This window comes from Mustela nigripes, chromosome 6 (assembly GCF_022355385.1).
Source record: "Mustela nigripes isolate SB6536 chromosome 6, MUSNIG.SB6536, whole genome shotgun sequence".
NCBI lineage: Eukaryota > Metazoa > Chordata > Mammalia > Carnivora > Mustelidae > Mustela > Mustela nigripes.
This window is the reverse complement of record NC_081562.1, coordinates 5327309-5355149: the sequence shown is the minus strand read 5'-3', so window position 1 is coordinate 5355149 and position 27841 is coordinate 5327309. Positions and strand designations below refer to the sequence as shown.

General features: G+C 52.1%; 1 protein-coding gene across 1 annotated transcript in view; it reads right to left on the bottom strand.

The window, feature by feature from the left end:
* Positions 1-6499: 6499 nt before the first annotated feature.
* Positions 6500-27841, bottom strand: part of EFCAB6 (EF-hand calcium binding domain 6) — a 201548-nt gene continuing 180206 nt past the window's right edge. The window contains exons 25-30 of the mRNA XM_059404572.1: positions 22852-23079; positions 17046-17276; positions 14491-14659; positions 12767-12951; positions 9243-9392; positions 6500-6695 (exon numbers count right to left, since the gene is read on the bottom strand). Of these exons, the coding sequence (XP_059260555.1) occupies positions 6573-6695; positions 9243-9392; positions 12767-12951; positions 14491-14659; positions 17046-17276; positions 22852-23079 (1086 nt within the window). The 3' untranslated portion in view covers positions 6500-6572. The remainder of the gene's footprint in view (positions 6696-9242; positions 9393-12766; positions 12952-14490; positions 14660-17045; positions 17277-22851; positions 23080-27841) is intronic.

Genomic DNA, 27841 nt, shown 5'->3' with positions numbered 1-27841 from the left:
TCCTGTGCACATTTTGTTAGACTTATATCTAAGTATTTCACTGGGGGCTATATTTTAAATTGTATTGTGTTTTAAATTTTACGTTGCAGTTGTTCCCTGTGAATACGTAGGCACATGATTAACTTTTGTACTTTGTAATTCACTTAGCTTAGTTAGCCTTTTTGGTGTGTTCTTTGGAATTTATTATTAGATAATCATGTCATCTGCAAATAGAGACAATTTTATTTCTTCCTTTCCGTTTTTATTTTCCTTTTAATTTTTCTTGTCTTATTGCACTGTCTAGGACTTTCAGTATGACGACAAATAAGTGATGAGAAAAGACATGCTTGCCTTGTTCCTGATCTTAGGAGAAGACTTTAAATCTCTCATCATTTACTACAATGTTAGCTACAGTTTTTGTACGTGTCTTTTATTCAAAGAAATTCCTTTCTGCTCCTAGGTTGCCAAGAGTTTTTCTTAAGAATCAATGCTGAGGGGCACCTGGGTGGCTCAGTGGGTGAAGCCGCTGCCTTCGGCTCAGGTCATGATCTCAGGGTCCTAGGATCGAGTCCTGCATCGGGCTCTCCGCTCGGCGGGGAGCCTGCTTCCCTCCCTCTCTCTCTGCCTGCCTCTCTGCCTACTTGTGATCGTTCTCTGTCAAATAAATAAATAAAATCTTAAAAAAAAAAAAAAAGAATCAATGCTGAATTTGTCAAGCATCGTCTTCTGCATCCAAAGACGTGATCATATATTTGACATGGTAGGTCTAAGTGTGGATATCTTTGAGAGTTTATCCTCTTGAGAGTTCACTGAACTTCTTGGATACACAGATTTGTGTTTTTCTTCAAGTTTGGGGAGTTTTTTGGCTATTGTTTCTTTGAGTCTTCTTTCTGCCTCCCCCCACCCATCCACCTCCTCCTGGGACTCACATTGTGTGTATGCTGGTATGCCTGAGGATACTCCACATGTCTCTGAGGCTTTGTTCATTCTTCTTCTTTATTTTTTCTTTTTGTTCTTCAGACTGCATGATCTCAATTTACTTATCTTCAGGTTTTAGGATTCTTTCTTTTGCATCATCAAATCTGCTGTGAAGATCCTCTAGTGAAATTTAAATTTTGGTTACAGTTTCAAACTCCAGAATTTTTACTTGGTTCTTTTAAATATTTTTAATATCCCAATTTGGTGAGACCTTATTCTCACGACATGGGTTTCTTTAGCTATCTGACTATATTTTAAATGGTCAAAGCTTTTATCTACTACATCCAACATCTGGGCTTACTCAGGAACAGTTTTATTGATTACTTCCCCCGCCCCATGTATCTTTTTTTTAAAAAAGATTTTATTTATGAGAGAGAGAGAGAGAGAGAGAGCAAGCACAGTGAGAGGAACAGAGAGAGAGAGGGACAAGCAGACTCCGTGCCAAGCACCAAACCTGACATGGGGCTCCATCTCAGCACCCTGAGATCATGATCTGAGCTGAAGCCCAGAGTCAGATGCTTAACCAACTGAGCCACCCAGGCATCCCCTTTCTTACTTCTTTTTACATTTTTTAATTTGTTGTTAAGCACTGGACATTTTAAATAATATAATGTGGCAACTTTGGAAATAAGATTCTTCCCCCTCCCTTTGTTATAGTTGCTTGTTGTAATTATTCATTTAGTGCCTTTTCTGAACTAACTCTTTAAAGTCTATATACTTTGTCCTATGTGGCCAGTGAAGTCTCTTTTCAGTTAGCTTAATGGTTGGTTAATGATTAGGCAGAGACTTCCTTAAACACTTGGAACTAATAAATCTCCCAATCTTTGCTGACAGCTCTGTGTGCATGTGGAGTCATGTCCTCAGCACTGAGCCAGGGAGAACAAACTCTGCTTTAGCTTTTATCTCCTGCCAGTGCAGAGTCTTAAGTTCAGTCAAAGATGAGAGCTTAGGGCCTTGTCATATCTTTTCTGAGCATGCACACATCCCTGGGCATGTGCCAGCCCTAGGCACATACATGGACTTCTAGGTCTCCAGGAAATCTTGGGAACTTTTCAAAGTCTCTATGAACATCTTATTGCCCAACTCTGCCTTTTAAGCTCTCTTAAATTGGTTGACTTAACTGTCACCTCTACCCCAATCAGCCACAAAGTTAAAATATTTGCTCGTAATTGTTTTTGACAAATGTAGCCGCTATACTCCAAGGAAAAGATCTTTTGGTACCTGAGCAATTTCTGAGTCAGTTCAAATACAGTCTTCCAAAGGGGGTCCTCCGGGGAATCACTCGGCAGGTCAAATATGACAATTCTCTGCGAGTGAGGCTTTGAAAACGCTCCAGCTCTATTCTACTTCCTTTGGTGACTGCCACAGTGCAGTGGGAGTGCAGACCGTTATTTTTCAAAGCTATCGCGGAGCTGGAGAGTGGCTCTTTGGACTAGAACAAGTTGAGATGTCACAAAGTGTGCTCTTTTTTTTTCCCCCCCTAAAATTCAGCTGCTTTTCTTGAATAAATGCTCCTTGGATTCCTGTATAAACATTGGGTTAATTTCTAGAATTCTGAAGAAGTGGATTCTGACAGTGTTTCCCTTCACGCAGATGTACTGCAGGCTTGGCATGTATTTCTGCCTCTCCCCGCAGGAGCAGAGACTTTTATTTTCGTGTTCCACTCCCTCACCTGCACTGGGTTCCAATTAGTGCCCCCCGGGCTACAGCTTTGTCATCCTATTGCATATTACCGTTCAGCTCCCTCTGAGAGATGGGAGATGGGTTCTGGCAGAGTTTCAGCAGTGGCTGCTGCTCTCTCCTTCCAGCCAGTACCACTGGGGAAACAGAAGGGGTGGGGGAGAGTTTCTCTGGATTCTCCCTGACCTCTGTGAGCTCCCGGTGGGGTTCCTGAATGATGCAGACACCCCTATGTCAACAGCTCCCAGAGCATCCCCATTCTCAGGCTTGCCTTCAGCAATTAGTTAGAATTTTCCAGTTGAATCCTCTTACTGCTTGTCTGATGTCTGGGGGTCACTATTGCAGGGGAGCAAACGCTTGGGTCTGCTGCTCCCTCCAGGCACCTGTCTCCCCCAGACTCTGGTGAGTTTGTGGTGGGTTCCATTCTCAGATGCATTTAAGAAAAGACGTTAATTTGCGTTTGTCCTGTCATACAACTGGGAGTGATGCTCTTTGCAGCTGCCTCCAAGAAGCCAAAAACCACAGGTGCTTCTCAAGTCTCTACTGCGTCCTGCTTGCTAGCCAATAGCGCATTGGCCAAACTAGGTCACATGGCTGACTTACGGATTCAGGAGTGGGGAAATGGACGTTACCTCTTCAGAGACAGGAACTCCAAGATATGATGGAAGGGGCATGGGCATGTGCGGGTGAGATGAATGAAGCCATTTGTTCTGATATGAGGCGCTCCCCTGGAGGTGGAGAGATGCGGACTTGAACCTCGTAGCATGATGGGATTCGGAGGGGATGCTGCACTCAGCTAGTGGGGCTCAGGGAAGGCTGCCCCCAACTGAAGACACCTGACTGGGATACAGGGCCCAAGAAAGAGGAGGAGGGCATGGCGGTCCCATCTGGGACTCACCCATCTTTCGGTAGCAGCCCAGGCCTCTCAGCCTCCTGGCTTGGACTCTCATGGCTCTGGAGCACACCCCTCCCTCAAGCCCTTGCTGAAGTCCGGTCTTGAGGTCCAGGCCCAGACTTTGAGCTTAGCGCCGGGGCACTTTGGGCGCCCATAGACCGAGGGCTTCTCCCACCAGAGCCTTGACTCTCCCCTTTTTCGATTGTTTGCGACCTACCGTCTTTAGAGCTCTGAGGGGCAAGTATGTGTTTGAACTCTGGGCCAGGCACAGAATGGGCTGGCTGGCTGGCTGGGGCCATGGACTGATGGTCCCAGGAAGAGGGCAGGGAGGGGTTATCTTACTTCCTTTTGCTGACACAGAAATAGGGGCTCGGTCCAGAGAGGTAAGTTGCAACCCCCGGGGGCTGGCCAGGGGAAGGCTGGACATCCCAACCCTCAGCCCAGCACTGCTCTGACTTGGGCTTGAAGGGTCCGGGCATCAGGAGAGTGGCTGGCCTACTTCTTCTGGGCTTAAGGGAGGGGATGGCTAATAGCCCACTCACCGGCATCCCTCGGCTTGGAAGTTGTGCTAACTCCTGAGAAACCCCACTGCTGAGCCCAGCCCAGGGACAAGTCGCATGGGCTCGAGAAGGAGAAGAGATGTGGGCACTTGCTGGGGCCATGCTCCGCACTAGCTCTTTCCACACTCGGCTCTCCCAATGTCCTCTGAGGTGAGACTGAGCCCCATCTACAGATGTGGAAATTGAGGCTCAGACTGGGGAAGTGACTCGGCCGGGTTTCATGGTAGAGCTGGAGCTCGAACCCAGTCTCAGTACCACCACAGCGATCCTGAAAATGCCACCTGTGCACCTGCCTCGCCTTGGCCAGCTGTGAGCCCACACTGGTCCCATGTTGGGTCAGGATGAGCTGTTTGCCTCTGGAAGCCCCCTCTTGACCGGGAGGCTCTCCAAACCCCTCGATGGCAGACCCGAAGACCACTGGACAGCGCGAGACTAAATGTCTGACTCAGCCTTGGGTGTCAGGACGGCCGTCTGCAGGACGCGGCTGAGGCGTGATCGGAGGGGCACTGCGGGGTGGGCGGGAGGAACAGCAGGGGCAGAGTGTGAGGCCGTGGGAGGGGGTGCTCCGGGAAGGCCGAGGGTGGGCACATGGCGTGGGTGGGGGACAGGGTTGGGCACACAGGCAGGGCCTCGAACGTTGGGGCAGGGGCATAGGCACATGGGAAGGGCATCTACTCGCCCCTCACTCCTAAGAAGAGCTGTTGAGGCCGAGGGCGTCCCTGCTACACGGCACCCACTTGGGGTGTCCTTCTCTCTCCTTCTCCCTGAACTCCGGCTGCCCGAGCACCCATTCCCCGGCAGCGGGCATCTTCCTCCCCAGGGCCTCTGGAGTCTTGGGACCCCCCACCCCCACCCCAGCCCTGCCCGGCCGGAGCCCCTCAGCCTCATCCTTGATGTCCCGTTGCCAGGCTGGGGACGTGTGACCGAGGGGCAGGAGGCCCCCCCCGCCCCCCCCCCCCCCCCCCCCCCCCCCGCTGCCTGCGCTTCCCACGGGGCCTCCCCCCGCCCCAGCACCGGCCTCCGCGTCGCCGTCTCCGCGGTGGGGCTGGGAAGCTGGTGCGGCCGGTGGGACAGAGCGCCCACGGGACAGTTCGCTCCGGCCCCTGCTTCCGGAGAACTCAGTGAGGACCGCAGGTAAGGGGAGGAGAAGCCACGGCGGCTGCCCGGGCCCCCGCGGGGCCTCCAGGGGTAAACGAAGCCCTGCGCATCTGCACAGGCGCCGCCAGGCTGGGTGCTCCGACCCGCGCGCATCACAGCTGCACGGAGAGCAGACGACCCGGCGTAGGTCAGGTTCAGAGAAAAATCACGGGCGATGAAGCGGAGAGAAGATTCCACACCCGGTTCCAAAGTGGGCAGCAGGGGCTCCCTGTGGCCAAGCCGGGGGTGGGGGGGCGCTGGGCCTGGGCCGACCCGCAAGGCCAGAGTCCGGCAGGGGGGCCTCCGCCTGGCTCAGAGCTGGCGCAGCCTCCCCGGGAGCCACCCCCCGCCCCCAGCCTGGGGTCCGGTGTGAACTGAAGCTGGAACCCAGGACACGAGGAGACGGAGGGGACGGGGAAACATGTTCACGGACAGAGAGGGCCTGTGGCGGCCGCCGCTCCTCTTCCCACACCTCATGCACTTGAGCCCGGAGCCTCCCTGAACTCTGGCCACTTCAGCCCGTGGCCTACGTGGACCCTGTGCAGGGCTGGGAGGGGTCTGGGCCCCCGGGCTTCTCCACCGGAGCCAGCTGGACCGGGGTGACAGGGGGGGCTCCTTGCACTCACCCCTGTGCCACGCAACTCAGGGGTAGTTAGCCCGGCTGCCTCTCCCTACTCCCTTCCAGAACCTTCCAGAAGGCAGCAAACTCTGTCTCCCATTTGCTTCACGAAAGGTGGTGAGGACTGCAGGGATTTAAAAGTTCTCTGAGCTTGTCAGACCCTGTCATGTCTGAGGAAGTGTCCCTCCCCCAACGGTCACCGACAGGTGCCTCCAGTCAGCTGCCAGTGGGGCCGGAAGGAGGCCGGACTTAGGCGTGAGCTGGTGCCCGTGTCTCCAGGGCAGAGAGGCGGCCGTGCGGACATGCCCAGCAGAGGCACCGACTTCACCCAGGACACAGGAAGGCCTACTGGGTTCCCCAGGCTCTTATGAGTAAAAACCTCTAGGAATCCCAAGTTTTTAAGCATTTTATCATTGGGGGTTCTTATGAACACTTAAGAATCATTCCCACAAAGACTAACAGCTTTATTTGCTCCAACCAAATGCAGGGTCTCATGGCTCGGGGGGCCCTGAAGCTGCCTGCAGACGCCCCTCCCGTTCGGAACTGCGGGGCAGCTCTGAGCCTTCATCGCTGGGAAGGACACAGGGCTAGCTGTGTTTCTGGAGACACGCTGAACATTCATGACCCTCCCCCCAACCCCCACCCCGATTCTGGGATTTTGTTAGTCTTAGGGACAGGCCTCGTGATCCCGGCTGGTCCCCGCCGGATGCGCCACAGCAGTCACCTACTGGAGGAAGGCCCGGAGGAAGTCGTTGTAGGAGATTTTAGAAGACAGCGTCTTGTCGTAATACTCCAGGATGTGGAAGAACTCCTCCTCCGAGAGGTTGATGCTGTACTGTCTCAGGACCTGCCAGACAGAGCCCCCCAGACAGAGCGCCCGCTGGCCTCCGTGCGCTCGAGGAGGTGGGCTGCCAGCCAGAGGCCGGCCACGTGCAGCCCCTCCGGCGCCCAGTCCCAACTTCCCACCTCCAAAGCGGCCCCCAGCAGCCCTCTCCCCCCACTACACACGCCCCCCCCTCCCCCCACCGCTTCCCTCCCTCCTGCCTCCTCTCTCCTCTGCCCTCACCCTGCCAAGGGTCAGAGCATGCACCGTGGGTGTCAAACTGGAGACTCTTCCTGTCCTATGGAAGCTGCTGGTTCTCCCCACCCCTCCCCGAATAGAAGGTTAAGAACCATCGCCTCCCTGCAGGGTAGTGGGGCTGGTCAACACGTTCAGGCACGGTAGACGGACAGGGAGTAGAGCTCTAGGTGGGAGACTGGCCACAGGGCCTTAACGAGGGTGGGGCCTCAGGGCGCAGCCCACCTGGGAGGAGGGCAGGACAGCAGGTGCAGGGAGCCGGGTGTGGCTGACCTGACAGTAACACGGCCCATGGCTGCAGCGGCTGACCCTCCCCCTCAGTGAGCAGACTCCCTGGTCTTCACCAGGCTGCTATGTGTGCAGCTAAAAGGCCACACTTCTCAGCCTGTCTCGGAGCTAGGTATGTTCTAGCCAGTTAAACCCAAGTGAGAACATGATGGACGACCTCTGGGAAGCCTCCTCTAAATTAAAGGCGCTGGCCCCTTTGGATTACAGATGTGATGCTGGGGCCCCAGCAGCCACCACAGACCACGAGGCAACCTTGTGGAAGGAAGCCAGGTGCTTCCGGGCTTCCTCTCACCAGATAAAAATTTTTATCCTCTCACCAGACAAAAATGTACTACTCAAAACATCAGACCAAGGTGCCTTTGTGAGGAAAAAGCAAAAGAAGGACAGCATCACTTTGTAAGAAAGAAAACAGAAGAGGTTTATCTACCTCTTCTGGCAGAGGAGATGGGAGGATGGTAGAGCGAGAACAGTGGGGTCCCCAGTGACTGTCCAACACCGCGCCAGCTCTCGCTAGCCCAGGGCCTCTTTTACGTGACAGAAAAACAGACTTCCACCACGTTTAAGTTGCTGGGTTCCCCCCGTGACATGCAGCGAAGACAGACCCTAGTAGATGGTCTCCCTCATAAGTAAAAGTAAAGATTAAGTTATGGATTTCCTATCTTGGAAATACACGTGTTATAATTTGTTTCTAACAGGAGTCTAGAACACGGGGCTGGAAGAGCCCGAGATTCCTCCCGGCAGTGGGACAACAGGCCCCGCCAAGGAAGCTGAGCCTGCGTATCCCAGACTCCCAGCTCGTCTCCAAATCTGGCTGTCGAGGCCGCATCTACCTTTTGAGACCCCCGCCCCCGGATCCTGGGATGCAGACAGGGTCCTGTTGCCTTCCGCTCTTGGCCTGGAGGCGGAAGGAGAAGGCCAGGCTGAGCGCTGACTTGAGCCCGAAGTAAACAGAAACAGTTTGAGCTGGAAAGCCACCAGGGGTGGGGGGTGGGGGGGCCTGCGGGCAGGTGTCCCCGGGGCAGCTGCTGGGATATCCCCCCATCTTCCGGCAGCCCCATCGGCAGCCCCACCAACTTCTGCTCGTGTTCCCGACTGGAAGGGAGAGGGTTTTACTTTTAAAATTTGTTTTAATTGAAGGCAGAGAGGAACCTGAGGAAAACATTTTTGGAAGTGCATTTTGAGGTCATCACCCTTTGACGTTTTGAGCGTTCTTCCTGGCGGCAACATGTGATTTTGAATCTAACGTTTGGATCGCAATAACTTTCTCAACCTCCACGGCGGGCGGGGGTGGAGAGAGTGGGTAGGCAGGAGACCAGGGCCCAGAATCTGCTAAGGCAGTGAGTTCTATGTGATTCGGGAAGTGGGAGTTCTGACTCAGCCTTGAGTCTGGCCCATTTCTCTGGTCTGGAGGGGAAATGCTTGCGGTCGCCCCCCACTGACCCTGCATCCTAGGAGTGTTGCACACTCCTGTGGGCACGTCAGAGGCACCAGAGTTCACACTGCAGGGGAGAGCGGCTGGGCCAGCTGCTGTGGGGAGGGGGCCGGCGCCATGGGGAGGGCGGCTGGGGGAGGAAAGGGGCGACCGTCTCCCAGGAGGCAGCACTGGCTTCTGCTGGCCGAGGTCCTGTAGCTGGGACCCTGCTTTATTGAGCTCCTGCTCTGGGGGTCTTGCAAGGTGGACGCAGGTCCTGGTTCCCCCATGGAGACCACGGGCCCAGCCATATGTGGGGTCCGGCCCGGGCTCCAAGCACCAGCGGCCCCTGTAGTGGTGTCCGGAGGGCTCAGGTCATGTTCCCCCAGGGTTCTAGAAAATTTCAGGGAGGAGAACCTGGAGTCTGCAGGTGAGCAGACTGTCTCTCTGGGGCACGGGTCCACCTCGGGGCCCCAAAGAAACGAGGTCCAGGATAGCCGCTCACACCTGGGCCTTCACCAGGGAGGTGAGGGCTCCTCTTTTGAGGTTTTCTGGCCACTGGCATGTGGCTGGTTCTCCCGGTGCAGACGTAACAGACACCCAAGAGCTGAGCTCACCTTCCTGAAATCAGCCACGTTTAGAAGCCCCGTCCCGCCCTCATCGTGGGCTTTGAAGGTGCGCCGCATCGGTCTCCAGCAGTGCACAATTTTGGGTTGAATACGCAGTAAAGCTGAATAAAAGGAAGAAGTCTCAGCACCAGATTCTTTCTGGAAAAAAAACCACAAAAACCAAGAAGCGGTGAGAATGGAGCTTCTGAATGAGTAGCGCGGGTCAGACAGACTCAGCCCTGCGGCCGCGAGCTCCCCTTGAGGACCTTCGGCCTGTTCTGCCCCTGCTCATCCCTACCCTGGGCTACCCTGGCCCACTGCCCTCTAGAATGAGGCCTCCAGGCAGAGCTCATCGCCACACTGGCAGATCACCAACCCTGCTGCTCCTTACGTGTCACTTACTACCCCCCCCCCCCCCCCCCCCCCCCCCCCCCGGAGGAAGGTGGCAGCGTTGATCCCCATTTCACAGAGTGGGGGACGGGAGGCTCGGGGAAGTGATGGGGCAGGACCAGGACAGATCCGGGCTCTGCTCCTCTCAGGTTAGGGAGGAGAGAGGAGGCCAGGGAGAGATAGCCGGCCGACCGCAGAATACTCTGAGGTGAAGATTTCAGTTTGGGTCTTCTAAGTAGGTTATGATAATGAACAGAGTTTTTTTTTTTTTTTTTTTTTTTATCAAAAGGTTGTAATTATATCTTGTAATTAGATAGTACACTACACTGTGATTATTTCATTTAGGTGCTATTAGATTGAAAACAAGATATTTTAGCATGATTTCGCCTTAACACATGTCTGAGTATCACAGAGGTGAACTGTCGGCAATAGTGTGTAACACATTTTGGGGAATTTAATTTTAACATGGCGTTACATAAAACAAATTAGTGCAAAGTTAAATTGCTTTCAATTTTCCCACCACTTAGCACTTATGATGGAAACTCACCAGATACCCTCTAGCTTGAGTTAGCTCCCGATCTACCCAATCTACACTCGAGAAAGGAAGGATTCTGTGCTTTCCTGGCTCTTCCCACGCCCATGCGCGGCTCTAGAAAGGCTCTTCCCATCCTCGCTTAGGAAGCTTGGGCGTGGCCGGAAAGCCGAGTCCCACCTCGATTCCCCAGAGAGCTGTCTCTGCGGCCGAAGGTTGCGGAGAAGATCCCCAAAGAACTAGAAAAAGGAATGGCGGGGCTGGAACACGGACCAGGACCAGCACCAGGCAGGGTAGGCCTTCTGGAGGTGCTGGCCGCACGCTTTCCTAGGAAAGGCCCTGAGAATTGTCTCCCACCTACGCTGGCACTCAGGGTAGGGACGGGGTGGCAGGCCGGACTCTTTCAGAAGCACAGGGTGGCAGCTGTAGTCCCTCCTGGCGTAATGTCCAGAGCTGGGGCCGGGTTGGGGGTGGCGGTGAGACAGCACACGGGCAGCGCTGGTATCTGCCCCGAGGCTCAGCTCCCAGTGGGGCCATCTTGGAGCACCTGTCGCTTCACTGCCAGGAGACTAGGAGTCAGCGTTTTGACCCCTTGGTGCAGATGGGCAGTCTCTGCACAGGGGAGAGCTCAGAAGGGGCCTTAGAACCCAGAAGCTTCCTCCCTCATTTTCAGGAGGGGAAACTGAGGCCCGGAGAGGGGGAGGAAGGCTAGAGCTGGCAGGGGCCTTGCGGGCTGTGCAGTTTCCAGAGCTCACACCTGTGCTCCTGAGTCCCCTGAAGATGTAAGCAAGACAGTCTTCTCTCCGCTCACAGCAAAACCGAGCTAGAGAAACAACTGTCTTAATCTTAGCCTTTTCTGCCGTCGCTTGGCCTAAGCCTCTGATGCTAGCTCTCGTCTAAAGTAGGAACCGCACCAAGACAACACCCGATTTTGCACAAAATCACATGCAAATTCAGCTGCATAGAAACGTTCTGCATGGGATCTACTGTTTGCTGGGTTGAGCCAGCATGATCCTGCTGCTGCCGGGCGTGACCGGGACCCACGGGGAGCGGCTGGGGCAGTCCGGGTCCGCCCTGCACGCTGGTCCCTGCAGCTGTGTCCTGGGGTGGCTGGAGCCAGCTGTTTGCCCCCCGAGCTGGCCACGCTAGCCGCACTTGCCCTTCAGTTCAGTATCACAGATGATGGGAGAACTGCGATCCGTGAGCACACCGGTTGGACTGGGTGTGAGTGAGGATCACAAAACTGATAAATAATGGAGAGAAAAGGTAAAAACCCAGAATGGTGACGTCCACCTGCTATTTAGGCATCTTTCGGTTCTCATTCCTCTTCAAAAAAACAAAAAGGAAATTGTAGACAATGCATTGTGGGTACAGTTTACCCAAGAAAGATGATGAGTCTCCAACCCCCCTTCCGACAACCCAGAGGAAAGGGTCTGGCCTGCCTCAGATGCTTGAACATACATGGATGTTTCCATTAAAAATGTTTCACTTTGGGGCACCTGGGTGGCTCAGTGGGTTAAAGCCTCTGCCTTCAGCTCAGGTCATGATCCCAGAGTCCTGGGATGGAGTCCCGCTTCAGGCTCTTTGCTCAGCAGGGAGCCTGCTTTTCCTTCTGCCTGCTACACCCCCTGCTTGTGCTCTCTCTCGCTCTCTCTCTCTCTCTCTCTCTCTTTCTCTGACAAATAAATAAATAAAGTCTTAAAAAAAAAAAAAAGGGAGAGATGTACATTGTCCTGGGTTATCCTGGGGGACCCAATCCAATCACCTGAGTCCTTAAAACACAGACTCTTTCGTAGTGAAAAAAAAAAAAATAATTTCACTTCTGTTTGCAAAACGGGTGTCTCCTGGTACTGGGGGAGGAGCCAGAGAGCTGGGCTACTGTCCCCAGTCTTGGGTCTCCAGGGGCTTACGGGGCTCCAGAAGGAGAGAAAGAAAATCTCTGAGTCATTTCCAAGGAAGGAAATTTTGAGCTGTTTGCGACGCTCTCAAAGCCTTTACCTGTTCTTTTGCCTCCCTGAGGAAGCCACCAGCTTGCTGGCTTTGCGCCCATTGAGCAGACCCTGGGGGTCGTGTGCCCGCCTGGAAAGTGCTGGGGCTCTACAGGCCTTTATGTAATGGAGAAGACGGGACAACAGAGACGCGCTCGACAAGTGTCTATACACTCACACTATGCGTACATGCACACATCACACAAGCGCAGTACACACGCACTGTCATGGGAACATGTGCACACATCATGAGAGTCATGTGTACACACCCACACACGCAGATCACACGAATACAGTACACACCCATCACACCTGTCCACATATATTGCACACGTGTGATATACAGATACCATGATTATCACGCACGTGTGATTTGCATGTATATGTGTATAGACAAAATATGAGCCCATTTTCAGGGTCCGAGGGGAGGTGGCAGTGAGACTGGGGACATCTGACAGGAGGGTCCTCACTGGCCAGCGGCCCCTCCCAGAGGCTTTGTGCCCACTGTGCCCACCATGGCTATGAAGCCTGACGATCCAAATTTACAATGACTTGAGAGAGGAGAGAAAGCCTTTGGGCCTGGCCGAAAGGGCCAGGCATCGCCGGAGGGTGACTCTGCCTACCATCTTATGCGCGTTCTGAATTTTCATTCTCTGCATCAGGGGGGTTTCCTTCGCTTTCAGCAGGAGGACACAGCTCTGGATGAAGTCGCAGTACGCAAACCTCCCGTTGTTCTTCAGATCGTACTTCACGATGAGCTGCTGGCTTTCCTCTTTGCTTATGTCCAGACTGAACTTCTCCACAAGAGCTAAAGACAGAAATACCAGTTCAGCTGCTGGCGATCTGCTCGCTCATTCATTTGTTCATGCCCGCATGCATTCATCTCCGGCCAAGGGGCTCGGGGCTGGGTCCTGGCTCACAGGCTCGCGGTGGGTGTGGCTGGACAGACACGGAAGCAGACAGGCAGAGGCACGGCAAACTGCGTGCGGCGAGGAGGAAGGGGTCCCCTGCATCCTGCTGGGCCCTCGCTGGCCTAGTGTTGGCCGGCTGTCGGGTTTTGCAGCCACCACTGCTGTGGTCCCAGCAGTACAGTCAGAGCACAGAGGAAGCCGTGCTGAGCAACAGGGAGGGACAGAGTCGGAGCGCTGCTTGCTAAGGCTGGGGAAGAAAAGCACCGAAGTGGACTTTCTGTATATAAACGGTGCCTTCAAACCAAACACAGGCTGGAAGACACCAGGTGCAATGTGCAACCCGAGGTCCTTCTGCCTTTGCACGGAAGTGACAGCAGATCGCGATGCTGACCAGGACATACAGGGCGGGACGGGGCTGGGCTGGGGAGCCTCCAGGGGCGGCCCAGCTCTGCTGTTCCGACTTGCAGAAAGTCATCAGCAGGGCTCAGAACATACAGAAGGACTTCTGAAACTTAATAAGTATATATTTTATAGCATGGAATTTTGGATGTGCTACTGAAGCCAGACAAGCTGAGCAGGATAATGGATGGGCGGCTTCAGCAGGTTCCCGGGTAAAAACTAAACACAGCGACGAGACAAGCTAAGGTTCATCAGCCTCAAAATCAAAAGAATTAACTAAAAACCAAATGGAACTCAAACATGCATTAAAACCAACATTGCTGATTTGGTTTTAGCAAAACATGTCATGTAAAATCAGTGGAACAATGCTTGATTATTATTGATTTCATCTAGAAATGGTTATTTTTCATAGGAGCTGTTCACTTACAGGGTTCACACCTTGTTTTGTTCGCACACTTTAAACCCGTGATTATCATGAAAGTGATTTATATGAATATTGGAGGTTCTTGAGAAAAACATTTTCCTTAAAAAGGGACCTAAAGATTAGTCAGGAGGAGGGGGAGCTGACCACAGGGGGCTTCAAGCAGGGGAGTGACAAGGTCAGATTTACCTTTATGTAACATAAAATGCTGCATAAATCACATGCAACCATGAGGAGAACTAGAAACGCAGATGATGTCATTTGAATAGCTCATCAGAGCGATCAATAGGGCAAAGCAGATGCCCTGGGTGGGCTGGCCTGTCCCCAGCCGTGGCCCTCCTCCGCCGGTCCCATCTCCACCAGCTCTCCAAGCCTGTGAACCTTTCATGCCGCCCGGAGACCACAAGCGAGTCCGTGATTTCTAACGCTGAGAATGCCACGGCGTGCAGACTCGGTCATGTGGGTGTGAACGTGCCCCGTGGTGGGTTGAGGTGCCTTAGGAATTCTTGTCCCGCGAGGCAGCATTTATGGAGGTCCCCAGCCTGCCACGGGGCGGGGCGGGGGGGGGGAGGGGAATGGGCTTGTGCCAGCAGGTGACACTCTGAGGAGAACGTACCCAGGAATTCAGCCGCGGTGACCTCGCCCTGCTTGCTCACGTCCTTCTCTTTGCATTCCTTCAGGAACTCTCGCCAGCAGCCCTGAACCTGCTTCCGGAGCTTGCTTTCGATGGGCTCACAGTTCTGCAAGGGCAGCGGGCCTGGCGCCGAGCCGACGCTGGTGGGGGTCTAGAGAGAAAGGAACAGAAATTGTCTTGTAATGAGAGATTCAAAATGGAAACCATGATACAAACTTACAGGCAGGGCTCAGGTTTGGGGTTCAAGATTTCACAGGCAGGATTCGCTCAGAAATAAAGGAGGAGCAACACAGATGTGGCATTCCGCCATTTGTTACTCCGTCGGGGGGCTGTATCGGCGCCTAAACGCAGTGACCAACATAGTCTGGAAAGAAACATGTAGCCAAGATTCAAGTATAGGGAGACGTTATTTAAATATATTACTGGTGTGTGTGTGAGTGTGTGTGTGTGTGTGTGTGTGGGTGGGTGGGTGGTGACAATAACATATTTTTCACCAGAGGAAGAGACTTATCAAAGAAAGGGAGTCACTTGTCATTTTCATGGATGTCTAATCCTGCACTCCCTTCCAGAATGTCCAATATTGTGAAATAATGTGGACCAAGTATGAGGCCGTTCTCGGTCTATTGTATTATCCATTTAAATACGGGGAATGAATTGGATGTAGCCCATGCATCCTCCGTCCTAAGGTTATCTGAGTAACCAACTCAGCTGAATTCCTGCTCTTCCTCCGGATTCCTGTCCCAGCTGCACCGTCCCCATCTGGGTAGACGTAACACCTTTCTCCTAGGTGCTCAGGCCAAAACTTCAGAAGCCAACCTGGACTCTCTCTCTCTCAAGCTGACACCTAATCTGTTGGGACATCCTGTTGGCTTTACCTCAAAGACACACCCAGCATCTGACCTCTGGCCACCAGCTCCCCACTGCCCACCTCACTCGGAGCCACCAGGCCTCTCCCCTGGACCATGGCAGCCTCTCCCCGCTTCCTTGCTTCTTCTGCCCACGCCTCCAGCACCCACTCTATGCACAGCCCCTACTCAGCACACAGACAGGCACCTTTATACGGAGGCTTGCTGTCCATATCACTGTTGTGCTTACACCTGCAGGGCTCCATCCCCGGGAGAGAAAGCCCAGGTCCTTGCTGTGCCCATCCCCACCCCCCACCCGCAGTGTGTTTCCTGTGGCTGCCGTAACAGAGCTACAGACTTGGCAGCTTCAAACAGCACATGGTTATTCTTTTCCAGTTCTGGAGGTCAGAAGCCTGAAATGGGTCCCACTGAGCTAAAATCAGGGTGTCAGTAGGATTGAGTGCTTTCCAAGGTTCTAAGGGAGAATCCGTTTCTTACCTTTTCCAGCATCCAGATATGCCCACACTCCTGAGCTTGTGGTCCCTTCCTGAACCTTCCAAGTCAGTAGCATCAGGTGGGCCTTTCTCCAATGGCGTCTCTCTGACACTTCCCTTCTGCCTCTGTCTCTCTGTGTACAGACCCTTGCGGGTGCCCTGGGCCTTCCCGGCCACTTCAGAATAATCCTGTCTTAAATCAGCTGGTGGGCACCTTTAATTCCATCTGCAACCCTGGTTCTTCGTTGGCATGTAAGGTGACATATTACAGCTCCCAGAGATTAGGACGTGGACATCTTTGGGGTCCTCCTGACCACCCCCCATTCTGCTCTACTCACTGTCTTTGTCTTGTTAAATACTTATTATTCACCGTTTCTTGGCTATTATTCCAAGAATGTAAACTCCACAAGGGCAGGCACCTTTGTTCATTCTCAGCTCTAGAATAAAATGTAGCACATAGTAGGTGTGCAGTAAACGTGCATCGACTGAGCGAAGGAAGGATAACTTCCGTCTCTGAGCGCTCGCCACGCACGAAGCCCAGCGATGGCGGCCCTAAGTACGTGGCTGGGATACTCTCAAGCCCCCTTCCCCGGAGACACCGTCACCTTTCCCGCAGATGAGGCAAGAGCCTCTGTGAATCTGGCCTCTTTCTTGTGCCCCAGGCTGGGCAGCTCAGCCTGGGGACAGAGCTGCAACGTTAGACAGGCCTTGGTTTGAAATTGGGTCTCTCCGCATCTAATGTAAGGATACCTATTCGAGCCTCAGTATCTTTAGCTGTAAAATGGGAGCAACACTTCACAGCAGGGCACACAGTTGGGCCTTGCACACACTGCCTCCCTGCCGCGGGGCATTTGCTTTCCTGTCTGATGAAAGCCCAGCTTGCTGGCGTCTCAGTCTCCTGCCCCTGCTCCTGTACCCACTTCTCACCCGAAAGCCGCCTTATTCCTCCTTCCACACCCCACACCTCCCTTCCACCCACCGTCTCCCCAATCTTTCCTCACACCTCCGCCCTTCCTGCTCCAGGCAGGTGAGTGTTAAGGACACACCTATGGGCTCCTCTCCTGTGCCCCTACCCCAGGCTCTGCCCAGGCGACCTTCTCAGTCACCTGTCCCTTAGAGACTCTAGGCCCCTTAGGTCCGGAGGGGGTGGTGGGGACTTTGGGGCCCTGGTGACGGCGGCACGACATCAAGGACTCACACACGGGTGGCTCGGAGGTTTCAGCCCGGCCTTCAGGTCGTGAGTGGGCGACGACACTGCAGACCTGCTTCTGTACGAGACTTCGGGAACACTGCTGCCCCTTTGGGCCTTGACGGAACTGCTAGCGGTCGGCGGTGTTGCCATTCTCTCGGAGCTGAACATGCTCAGGAAGTCTGGGTACTTCAGCCTGCCCTTGGCATTGACCGGCATCTCGCTCCACAGTCTGTCAAACTGGCAAAGAAGCAGAAGTGAGCGTTTAAGAGGGTGAGCGTAAGAGCCCAACGGAGTCTCCCGCGGCGCCCCGGAGACGCAGGCGGGAGCTGGGGAAGGCCAGCGCTCACAGCGGAGGTCCGAGACCCACATCTATTAAAAAAAAAAAAAATTGAAAAGGGGGGAACCCCACTTGGTCTGTGCCTGACGGAAGCCTCTGAAAGACGAACAGGATTATTCATTCAAGAGGATTCATTCGTTCAAGAGGATTACTCATGGCTTCCACAGGACATTTTTTAATTGAATTGTGCCCTTAGTGAGTAGTTGAAGCCATTAAATGTTGTGATGAGTCACGGAGCCCGAGCTGTGTGTATATAAGGACACTGTGGGGGGAAACGCAAATCAAAGCCCGGTCCACCATGGTCCTGGGGAAGGCCGGCCGGCCTCATTTCTCTTCCTTGCGGGTACCTGAGTTCTGCCACGCTCCCTGCTGCGCTCACAGCTGTAGTACGTGGCCCACAGAGGGCCAGAGCTGCCTCCCCACCAGCTGGAAAAGGGAAACCAGACTGCAGCATGTGGCTTTGGGTTGGTTCCAGGCCGTGTCTGGACCATATGAGCACAGATACCGAGCAGAGTGACCCCAGCATCCTACCTGAGCCACTTTTGATGACTGAGGGCTTTCGGGGAATTAAGAAGAGGGGTAGCTTAATTCTGAGTTGGTTTTTAGGGCCTTTCAGAACTGGTAGGGCCCCATATTTCAGCACATGCCAAGGGGAGCGGTGTCCCCTCCTTCCTGTGGGCCTTGGCCTTGGCCAGCACTTCTGGCCTCCGGGTTTCCCAAAGGCAGTGATGAGAGACCCTGCTGGCTCTGTCTGAAATTCTGGAAATGAAGCACTGAGGGGTGGGGAAGAGACAGGGAATGTTCCAGGCCCTGAGAAGGGAAACAGGTTTAGTCTGGGACAATATTCTTGATTAATGGGTTTTAAACTTTTTATTTCAAAAGAATAGTAGATTTTCAGGAAATTACAAGGATGGCTCCAAGAGGCGCCGTGTGGAAATGAGAGACCTTGAGAAAGTGGTTCACCACGTGGTCTTGGAGAGAATTCACCATCACCAAGGGCAGTGACCACCTCCAACTGTCTCCCTTCAGGAAGGTTCTCCCAACCCCCCCAGGACAGATGACTGGCATGCTTCTCTACCTTCTCCCCTTGTGCTGAAGCCACCCATGCAAGGGACATTGCCCTTCCTGGTCCTGAAGCTCTCTGAAGGTCGTCCGAGACTCATCTTCGAACGTTGAACATCTCACAAAAGGACTAGCCCACAGCAGGTGCTCTGGAAATGTTTGCTCAACTGCGGAAAGTCCTACAAAACTCACAGAAGACTGACCAGACAATGGTAAGATCCTTTAAAAATGAGGGGGACAGATGGCACAAAGCCATATTGTGATCCCAGTCCTCACACAGGGCTTTTAGGAAACACAGCGAGATGTGGCTGAATAAGAGGAAGTGGGTTGTGGAGGGCTCTCCCGCATGCTGCGTCAGCAACACGAAGAGGAAGGAGGAGGAAGGTCATGTTATCAAGGGTGAATGCAAAGGAGGGTGTGAATGCTTGAGGATGCGGTGAGCACCTGGAGCATGGAAGCGAGGGTATTTATGGAACCACAAGGACAATAATGGTGGCTCCTGGTCTGGCAGGAGGAGCAGGGAGGAACCAACTCCTAATTAAATCTGTGGTACAAGTGAAAGTCAAGGCAGAACCACAGAAATCCTCTCTGCACCATGAAGGGAAGAATGAACGCTGCCAGGACGATGTGGAATTGGATGCGTGGGAAGTGGAAGCCCACACGTCACCCCTCAATCTTGATAGGTCGGCACACCCAAGAACACAGACGGAGGCGAAGGATGTGGCATAGGACAAGGCTGCTGGGGGCTGCGGGGACTGGAGAGGCATCAAGAGGACCAGAAACGGGCACCATGAGAGCGCGTTCTGAAATTACAGGCCTGGGAGCCGGGCGCGAAACCCAGGCAAAATTCTGAGTCAGTTTCCATGTCACGGCGGCAGATCGTGCCCTTCCTGAAGTGTCCTCTTCAAACGTGCAGTAGCAACTGCCTTCTGAACACTGAAAAACACGTGACTTCGGGGTCCACTGCTGTGATGGGGAAACTGCCGGAGAGCGCCCCTCCCATCCCCACAACAAGAGAAAGTCAAATATTCACCGAATCAGAACGTGTAAGGCCCATCAGAGGGGGAGGCTCCAGGGAGCCCAGGGGACCGAATGTCATGGAGCCTTAAATCTCCAGGAGAACCGGACGCCCCAGCCCTCACGCCTGGCAGAGCTCAGGAGGAAATCGGCGACAGTGTTAACAGATCCGTCCAGGGCAAGTGTGGGCTGGCACGAGGGGCTGGACTGGCCGGGAGGCCCAGACACAGGTCACGCTCACGCTCACCCGCTCTCCTCCATCCGCCCTGTCGTGGCTCCGGAGACAATGCGCACGACGACGACGGCACAGATGGCACAGACAGACTCGCTTCTCCAGAGCCTCGGCTCCGGGGAACTGAAAGCGTAAAGCCGCTGGGGGAGGCGGAGCAAAACCCACTCCAGACCGGGACCCCCGGGGGAGGGAAGGAAGAAGCAAACCCGTCTGCCTTCAGGAGGGGCAGGAACTCCCACACCCCCCCCCCCCCCAGGCCCAGCCACGGATCCATGGCTCCTGGGGGAAGGATGACAGCAAAAGGCCTGGAGGAGGGGGGGCAACCCCAGATTCTGCATCTGTATAGAGAGCAAAGGTCAGAGGTCAGTGACACCAGGGTGGGGGGGGCGGGGGAGGATTGGGAACTCTCTTGCCGGAGACCTACCACAGAGACAAGATTGGGTCTGACTGCCACGGAAGGGGTATCAGGGGTGGGAACGTGGCAGAGGTGCCAGCTCTGGGGCCCACACACAGTGGAGGCCGTCTCCTGCTGGAGGAGTCTGATGCCTGTGCACTGCGCACCCTCAGGGTAACGGCAGCAACGACAAACTCAAACAAAGTTCAAGGACAATGAAGCCCAGAGAGGCTGAGTAACTTGTCCAAAGTCACACAGCTGGACAAGTGCAGAAGCAGCATTGAAACCCAGGTCTGCCTGTCTGAAGGGCTGTTTGTTATTTGCCTGCGTGTTTCTCATCTCCTAGAGGCATCTGTTAAAGAAACACCATGTCTGAAATGTTCAGGATGTTGAATAGTTCCTTTCCCTAACAGCCGCAAATAGAGCCAAGTCCCCATGCAGTCGCCAGGACAGATCTCAATTGCCTGACCAGGAGAGGCTCTCTCTGGGGGTCCCTATCTTCTTAAGTCATATCCAAGTGGACCCAGCTCCTATGGCCTTTTATTAGACATTTTCTGCTGAGTCACAAAGACCCATCAGTTTCTAACTCCACCTGCTCCGAAAGCTGCTCTCCTTTGCTGAAAGGTTACTTACACCAGAAGGTTTCAAAAGATGTGGCACTTCCCCTGCTTTCAGAGCTCTGTAAGTCAAGAAAGCTGACGTCTCAGCTTCATGATGTTTTTTTTTGTTGTTTTGTTTTGTTTTTATGAGCTAGTTTTTATACAGCAAATAAACCAAGACAGGAGATCTCTACTAGGATGCTGGTTAACATGGATGGAAAGGTCCCAGCCCTAGCCCTTCTGAATAATGGCAAGCGAGGTCCAGACAATTTAGGGGTGCCAAATTACTTCTCTGTCTCCCCATACAGACATGGTACCATCCACCCAAGAAGGTCCTGGTACATGACTCATGCAAGGAGAAAACGTGCATCTCAATGGCTTTGGCTTCCTGTTCGCCAGCCTGTATCCAGAAGCATCCTTCCCAAATAGAGCACAATTTTTGCTAATCGTTCCCCAACTTAAACCATGGTACTTGCGCCAGACTTTGATGCCTCGATGATGCAGTCTATATTTGAGATGTGTCTGCATATTTTTAGAGACAGCATTTAAAAATAAGTGCTTGATTTTGCTGGAGAGGTGGGGGGCTGGATGTGCTGGGGATGGTGGAAGCTTTCTTAGTGGACAATTCAAATCCAATTCTGTCACACACGCCGGATATGCCAGCATGTCATTAATTTACATCGATAATTAGAGTAAAATTTTGCTCATTTAGATGAAATGAAAAATCTTTATTAGCAAAACCTTTGTTAGTTGGCCCCATAGAATAATAAAGGCAACTGGATTAATTTTAAAGATTTCTATCCATTTATGGTAATGGAGAGAAGTATTTGCAAATAGCCATCTCGCTCAGCTTTGATGATCTCTGGGACTGTACGGTTGGTGGGGGAAGCACTTCCATTTGTTAACAAAAATGATCATAACGCTTTAAAAAAGTGGGATTTTAGGAAAGTGAAATCTGATGTTCATATTACTCAATATGAATGAATTCCTTCCGGGGGTGGCGAGTTCAGAAGCCTGAGTGGGGAGGGGGTTGGCTGTATGAATCCTGAAGCCCCAAGAAAATGAGGCCTCATTGTGGGGTGACCCAACCTGGGAGCCGAGAGTGACCTTTCCACCCAGGAACCTGGGCTGAGCCGAAGCAGAGTCAGAGGAAGCACGGGGGTGGGGTTGCTTCTGGAAGTATTTTGGATTTCAGTTTCCACCTGAGCTATTCTCTCGGATGAGGGTGGCAGCTTGTTCGACCAGTGGAGAGTGCTCGGAGCAGTGCATTGTCTGCTGGGGAGGGAATTCTGCTTCCGTGCTTGGATCCCTGGTGCTCTGTGTCATCCCAGCTGTTTGGCCACTGGCCCGTGGCGTGGGAGAATGTGGACACCGAAGCCACGACACCATCCATTCACAAGGACTTGCTGAGCACCTGCTCTATGCTGGGCTCTTTTTTGGTGTTTGGGCCCCAGTGAGGAACGAGCCCTGGGCGCTGCTGACATGTAGGGATATTACGGACTGAAGTCAGCAAGCAAGGCAGACCCTCAGGATGCCGTCCTGTTGGGAGGCGCTCTTGGCCTTGGAAGGTCGTCCCGGAGAGCAGAGAAGCCAATGCAACAGGTTGTCAGAGCTAAAAAGAGCACCACTCAGTTTTTGAGGAGGAAACTGCTGAGAATCTCTTCTGTGATGGGCAGGAGGCCCTCAGAGACGGTGGTCTGTGTCCAGCCGGTGGGGTGGACATGTCACCAGCATGGTCACAGTGGTACCCCCAGAGCTTCTGGAAACACTGACAATGGAACCAGGGGGAGGGCGGGGAGAGGGAACAGGGGTTGGTAGGAGGCCCAGAGCAACCCCCAGGCTCTACGCTGCCCCGTTCGGGTGTGGGAGTCTTTGGGTGACACAGGCCCAGTGATTATCCAGAGAAGGAAGAGGGAGCATGGTCGCTGGAGCCCAGTTTAATTTGATTTTAAGAATTTGATTTTATATGTGCCCTGACTGAAAAGGTGCAATTCATGCTTGTTACACAAACAGAAGGCTCCTGTGAGTCTTCAGCAAGATTGAAAACAAAACAATAACACCACCACCACCCAAAACCTTCCAGCATTTTCAAGATAGAGAATAGCCCTAAACTCTGGCCGGATGTGCTCATACACCACCACGTAGGACAAGGAACCAAATGCATTTCTTACTTGCTCATCTGTCAGAATCTGGACGTGGCGGGAGCAAATGGCCCTGAATTCATCCCTGGAGGCGGAGTTCGTTTTCATGGTGTCGAAGTTCTCGAACTCCTGAGCAATGGCGCGGTAGTGGGAGCCCACCGCCTTGTGCAGCCGAGCCAGCAGCTCCTGGTTTGCCGTTTCCTTGGGAAACATAGACGGCGGGCCTTTGGGCATTTTCTCAGCCCACTCAGCAGCAGTCTGGGGGAAAAAAAAAGGAAGATTGATCCTTATAATAAACAATAAGTCATCTCGTGGCTCCGGGCCCACCGCTCATGGCAGGTCCCAGGGGAGCCCCGGCTCTGTGAGGAAAAGTGCCACCCAGAGGCAGGTCTAAGAGAGGATCCAAACAGAGGTTCAGACTTGGCTGAAAGGGAAGCCCAGGCTCCCTGGCCTTGGAGAGGGAGCCACAAGTCAGAGCCACCGTGCAGGGGGAGGTCATGTGGAGACGGCCCTGGGGAGGTCAGGCCTTTGTTCTCCTGCATCCACTCATTTGCTCTGTCCTTTGGTTCACTTCACAAAGCCACAGCGAGCGTCCGCTCTGAGTTAAGGGAGTAAATGCGGATCCAGACCGCTCTTATTTCTGGACATCAGCGCAGAGAGTTTACACTCCCAGTGGTTAGAATTGGAAAGGCAGCTTCTGCGGGCCCTTACTACGACGTGATGCTGCAGCACCACTGCTGGCTACGGGTTCCCTTAAGCCTAAAACTTCGAGGCCCACAGGGCTTTCAGCAGAATCTGTGGGCTTGGAGGCTGAGCAGGGCTGTGGAGCAGGTTTGTTGAGCCCCAGGCGTTCCAAACCTCTCCTGGGCAGTCGGGAGGCCGAATGTCAGGGCCTCCTGGCGCTGTCCATGGTGCCTGGGCGTCTGGAGATGGGGTGAGCCATGGCCTGGGCTCAGGGCTGCTTTCTGGAGGGAGGAGGAACAGGCTATGGGGAAATAGGGGGTGGGGAGAGAAGGAGCTTCCTACTGGATGTATGGGCTATGCGCTGGTAAGAGGGCCGGGCAAGGTGAGCAGAGAGGAGCCTGGGGAGGACCGCAGACCACGTTCTACGTGTGCTGATGACCATTATGGTGGACAGGCAGGACAGCAGGAATAGCAGGCGAGGAAGTTACTTCGTGATCACCAATGGATGCTAAGACCCAACATCACTCTGTGTTCAGCCTGGGGCCAGTCAGGAGGACAGACTGAGCTTGCGATGAAGCCAGACTTGGGCAACTGGGGCTTAAAGGGCAGCGGTGTCCTGAGCCTTCCATGAGGGGACAGGGGTCGGCGGAGTGGACAGGGAAACCGCCCTAACATCCACCTGCTTGCTGCGAGCAGAAAAAGGACCCCCAAACCAGACCTGCATTTGCTGCCTCAGCGGTTCAGCTCCTGAAATTTGAGGAAGGGGTGAGGCTGTGGGATGGGAGGGGGCACTGGGCTCTGTGAGAATGCATGGGTGACAGTGCATGACAGCTGTCTCCTGACGAGGCTGAATTCTGAAATCTGCCAAATTTCCTCCATCAAAACCTGTCGTGACTGTTAGCTGTAACAGCTCTCGTGATGCGTAGCACTGTGCTAAGACCTTCACAAGATTTTCATGTTTAATCCCCCCAACTAGTATTAAAACTGGGTTGTGTCTCGTGAAAAAATGTTCAACATCACTTGTCATCAGGGAACTACAAATCAAAATCCCAGTGAGACACCACCTCACACCAGTCGCAATGGCTAAAATGAACAAGTCAGGAAACGACAGGTGTTGGTGAGGATGCAGAGAAAGGGGAACCCTCCTACACTGTTGGTGGGAATGCAAGATGGTGCAGCCACTCTGGAAAACAGTATGGAGGTTCCTCAAAAAATTGAAAATAGAGCTACCCTATGACCCAACAATCGCACTATTGGGTATTTACCCCAAAGATACAAATGTAGTGATCCGCAGGGGCACATGTGCCCCAATGTTCATAGCAGCAGTGTCCACAATAGGCAAACCGTAGAAGGAGATGAGACATCCATCGACAGATGAATGGATAAAGATGTGGTCCATATACACAAACGACTATTACTCAGCCGTCAGAAAGGATTGAATATTTACCATTTACATTAGTGTGGATGGAAGTGGAGGGGATTATGCTGAATGAAATAGTCTCAGAGAAAGACAATTCCCACGTGGTTTCACTCATGTGGAACGTAAGAAACAGCACAGAGGACCACGGGGGAAGGGAGGGGAAACTGATTGGGAAGGAATCAGAGCAGGAGACAAAGCACGAGAGATTCTTAACTCTGGGAAACAAACTGAGGGTTTGCTGGGGGTGGGGTGGGGTGGGGATGGGGTACCTGGGGGATGGGCAGTACGGAGGGCACGTGATGTGATGAGCACCGGGCGCTACACACCACTGATAAATTATTGAACACTACATCTGAAACTAATGATGTACTACATGCTGGCTAATTGAATTTAAATGAAAAGAAAACTTGGTCATGTCTCATTTTCAGCAATTCCACAGCAATATATGTATTCTGTGTTACTCTCCTTCATGACAGAGCGTAATGTTACTTTATGAAGCTGCATCAAACACAGAATGATTCTGAAAATACCCTCAAAAACATGACCCCACACTCGGACCCCAGCCTGTGTCACCTTCAACCACTGAAAGGTAAACAGCTGCTTTTAAAGACATCCACTTGGAGCCATTCAAAGCAAGTGAATGCTTTTCTTTTTCCCATTCTAGAAAACGAGACTGACCTTACTGGTGGATGTGATACATTTCCAGACAGTTACAGCTCACCTCCCATAGCTAAGCACAGGGCTGTTTCCCTAAACACTCCACGGGGTGTTGGTATTCAGAGTGCAAAGGAACCTCCTCCAGGAGGAGAGTTGTGCTCGAAGCCCGACCTGACACTTGGCGCTCCTTTGTGCCCTGAGAAGGATGGGCCCCCAGCTGGGAAGAACACAGGAGGACAAGTCTAGCCCGGGATGGCGGGTGTCCTGGGTCTGAGGCTAGACTCTGCCTCTAACACAGTGTGGCCCCATGCGAGCCCTGAGCCCCCTTTCCCTCTTGTTTCCTCATCGATCCAGATGGAGTAAGGAAGGGCTGACATGAGACGGTTTATGTGAGTGCTCTTTGGAAGTTTTAACACAAAAAACAAAATGGAAATCCTCTCATTCTACCAATAGATGTAGAAGAATTCTCACTTAGTAGATTATGCAACCTGGGTTAATATGGTTTCAACTCCAGAGGACACTGGATCTTTTTTTTTTTTTTTTTTTTTTTGGAAACTGGATCATTTTTAAGCAAAAGAGACATTACTAAATTTAACTTGTGTATTAGAAAGGCCTGAATAGACAGGTAACCATAAAAGAAACTGAAAACGCTATTAAAAGATCTATCATCTATTATTAAAAAGGTGCCAAACCTAGCTGATTTTAAGGGCAAACTGTATCTCACTTTTAAGCTATAAATAATTTTTACAGTAGTCAAATAATTCTAGAACACAGAAAGGAATATACGGTGTCCCAACTCATTATATATATTTCCCTAACACCAACATATTATAAACACTTGAAACAAAAAATATAAGCTCACCTAGTTTACAAGCACTAACATGAAGACATTAAAACATTTTTAAAAAGACCATTAGGAATACTTAGCCCCATTATTTTTAAATCACAAATCAACTAGGGTTTATCCCAACTATAAGAATCCTCCAAGAATTAGCAGACCTTTCAATTCCTTATATGAGGTCACAGATCGACAGATGGCAAAAGGCATTTAACAAAATCCAGCAACTAATCCTGTTAGAAACAGTGTAGCCATTTCTGCACCACACAGAGATAAAATGAAGATCCTGTGTGTAATACTCTCTCCCTAATTGAGAGTATTAGCCAGACATCGTCTTCAAACATAGTAAATGAGTAACATATTAAAGCACTGAAGTCCAAAACAAGATAGGCACGCTAGACTGTCAGTTCTACTATTCATATTTTTAGAGGCTCTGGCTTTCGAAATAAGACAAGAAGATGAAATAAACCGAATGAATGTTGACAACGAGATTCACTGCTATTTGTGGATGTGATGGTACAACAAGAAAATCTCCAGACAGTGAGGAAAGGGGCTGGAATAAAGCCAAAAATATGAAACAGCAATACCATTTTGGGGGCAATAATGATAACTCGTTAGAAATTGTATCATGAAACCGACCCACATTTACATTGGTAACAAGCTCTTGAATGCTCTGGGCTAAGTTTCATATGAAAGCACAAGACCCACACAGAGACGGCTGTGCACATTCTATGGAGGGGCTGTCAGAGCAGGTTGGAGTACAAATGGACGTGTACCGTGATCCCCGATAGGAAGATGCCATTTCAAAAGATCTCAAATTATAAATAAAGTTAATAAAATCTTAATAAAAATCTCAGTGGATATTTGGGAGAATCATCACACATATAGACACTAAAGTTGATAGGGAGGATAAATATAGGAGAATTGCCACGAAGTTCTTGGGAAAGGGTAGCAATGAAATTTTTGACCTGCCCGATAGTGACACTATGAACTGGGTACAATCAGAAGAGTGTAGCTTGGTCTAGAAACATGCAAGGACATCAGTGGCCACCTGCTTAGATTGTTAGTGGATGAGAAATAGGCCTCTAACTGTGGCCGAGCCATGATACCACTAAAGCAGGATTGAATGGTGTGGTTGACTCCAGGACAGCTTTGGCTCAGAGTGACCTTGTAAGCAAGAAAGAACATCCAAGTTTCAGAAAGGAAAATTTTTTCTTCTCTCCTGACCCATCTACTTTAAACCACGGTCCTCCTGGGTTTCCACCTTGGCCAAGGGAGACAGTCCTTCCAGTACCTTGGGAAATACACAAGGTGAGCTCATGGAACTATAATCATTACAGAATTATTTACAAAATTAACAAGATTTTACAAAATTGGCAACAGTTTGGATGCCTGATAGTAGGGAAACAGTTAAATATGAT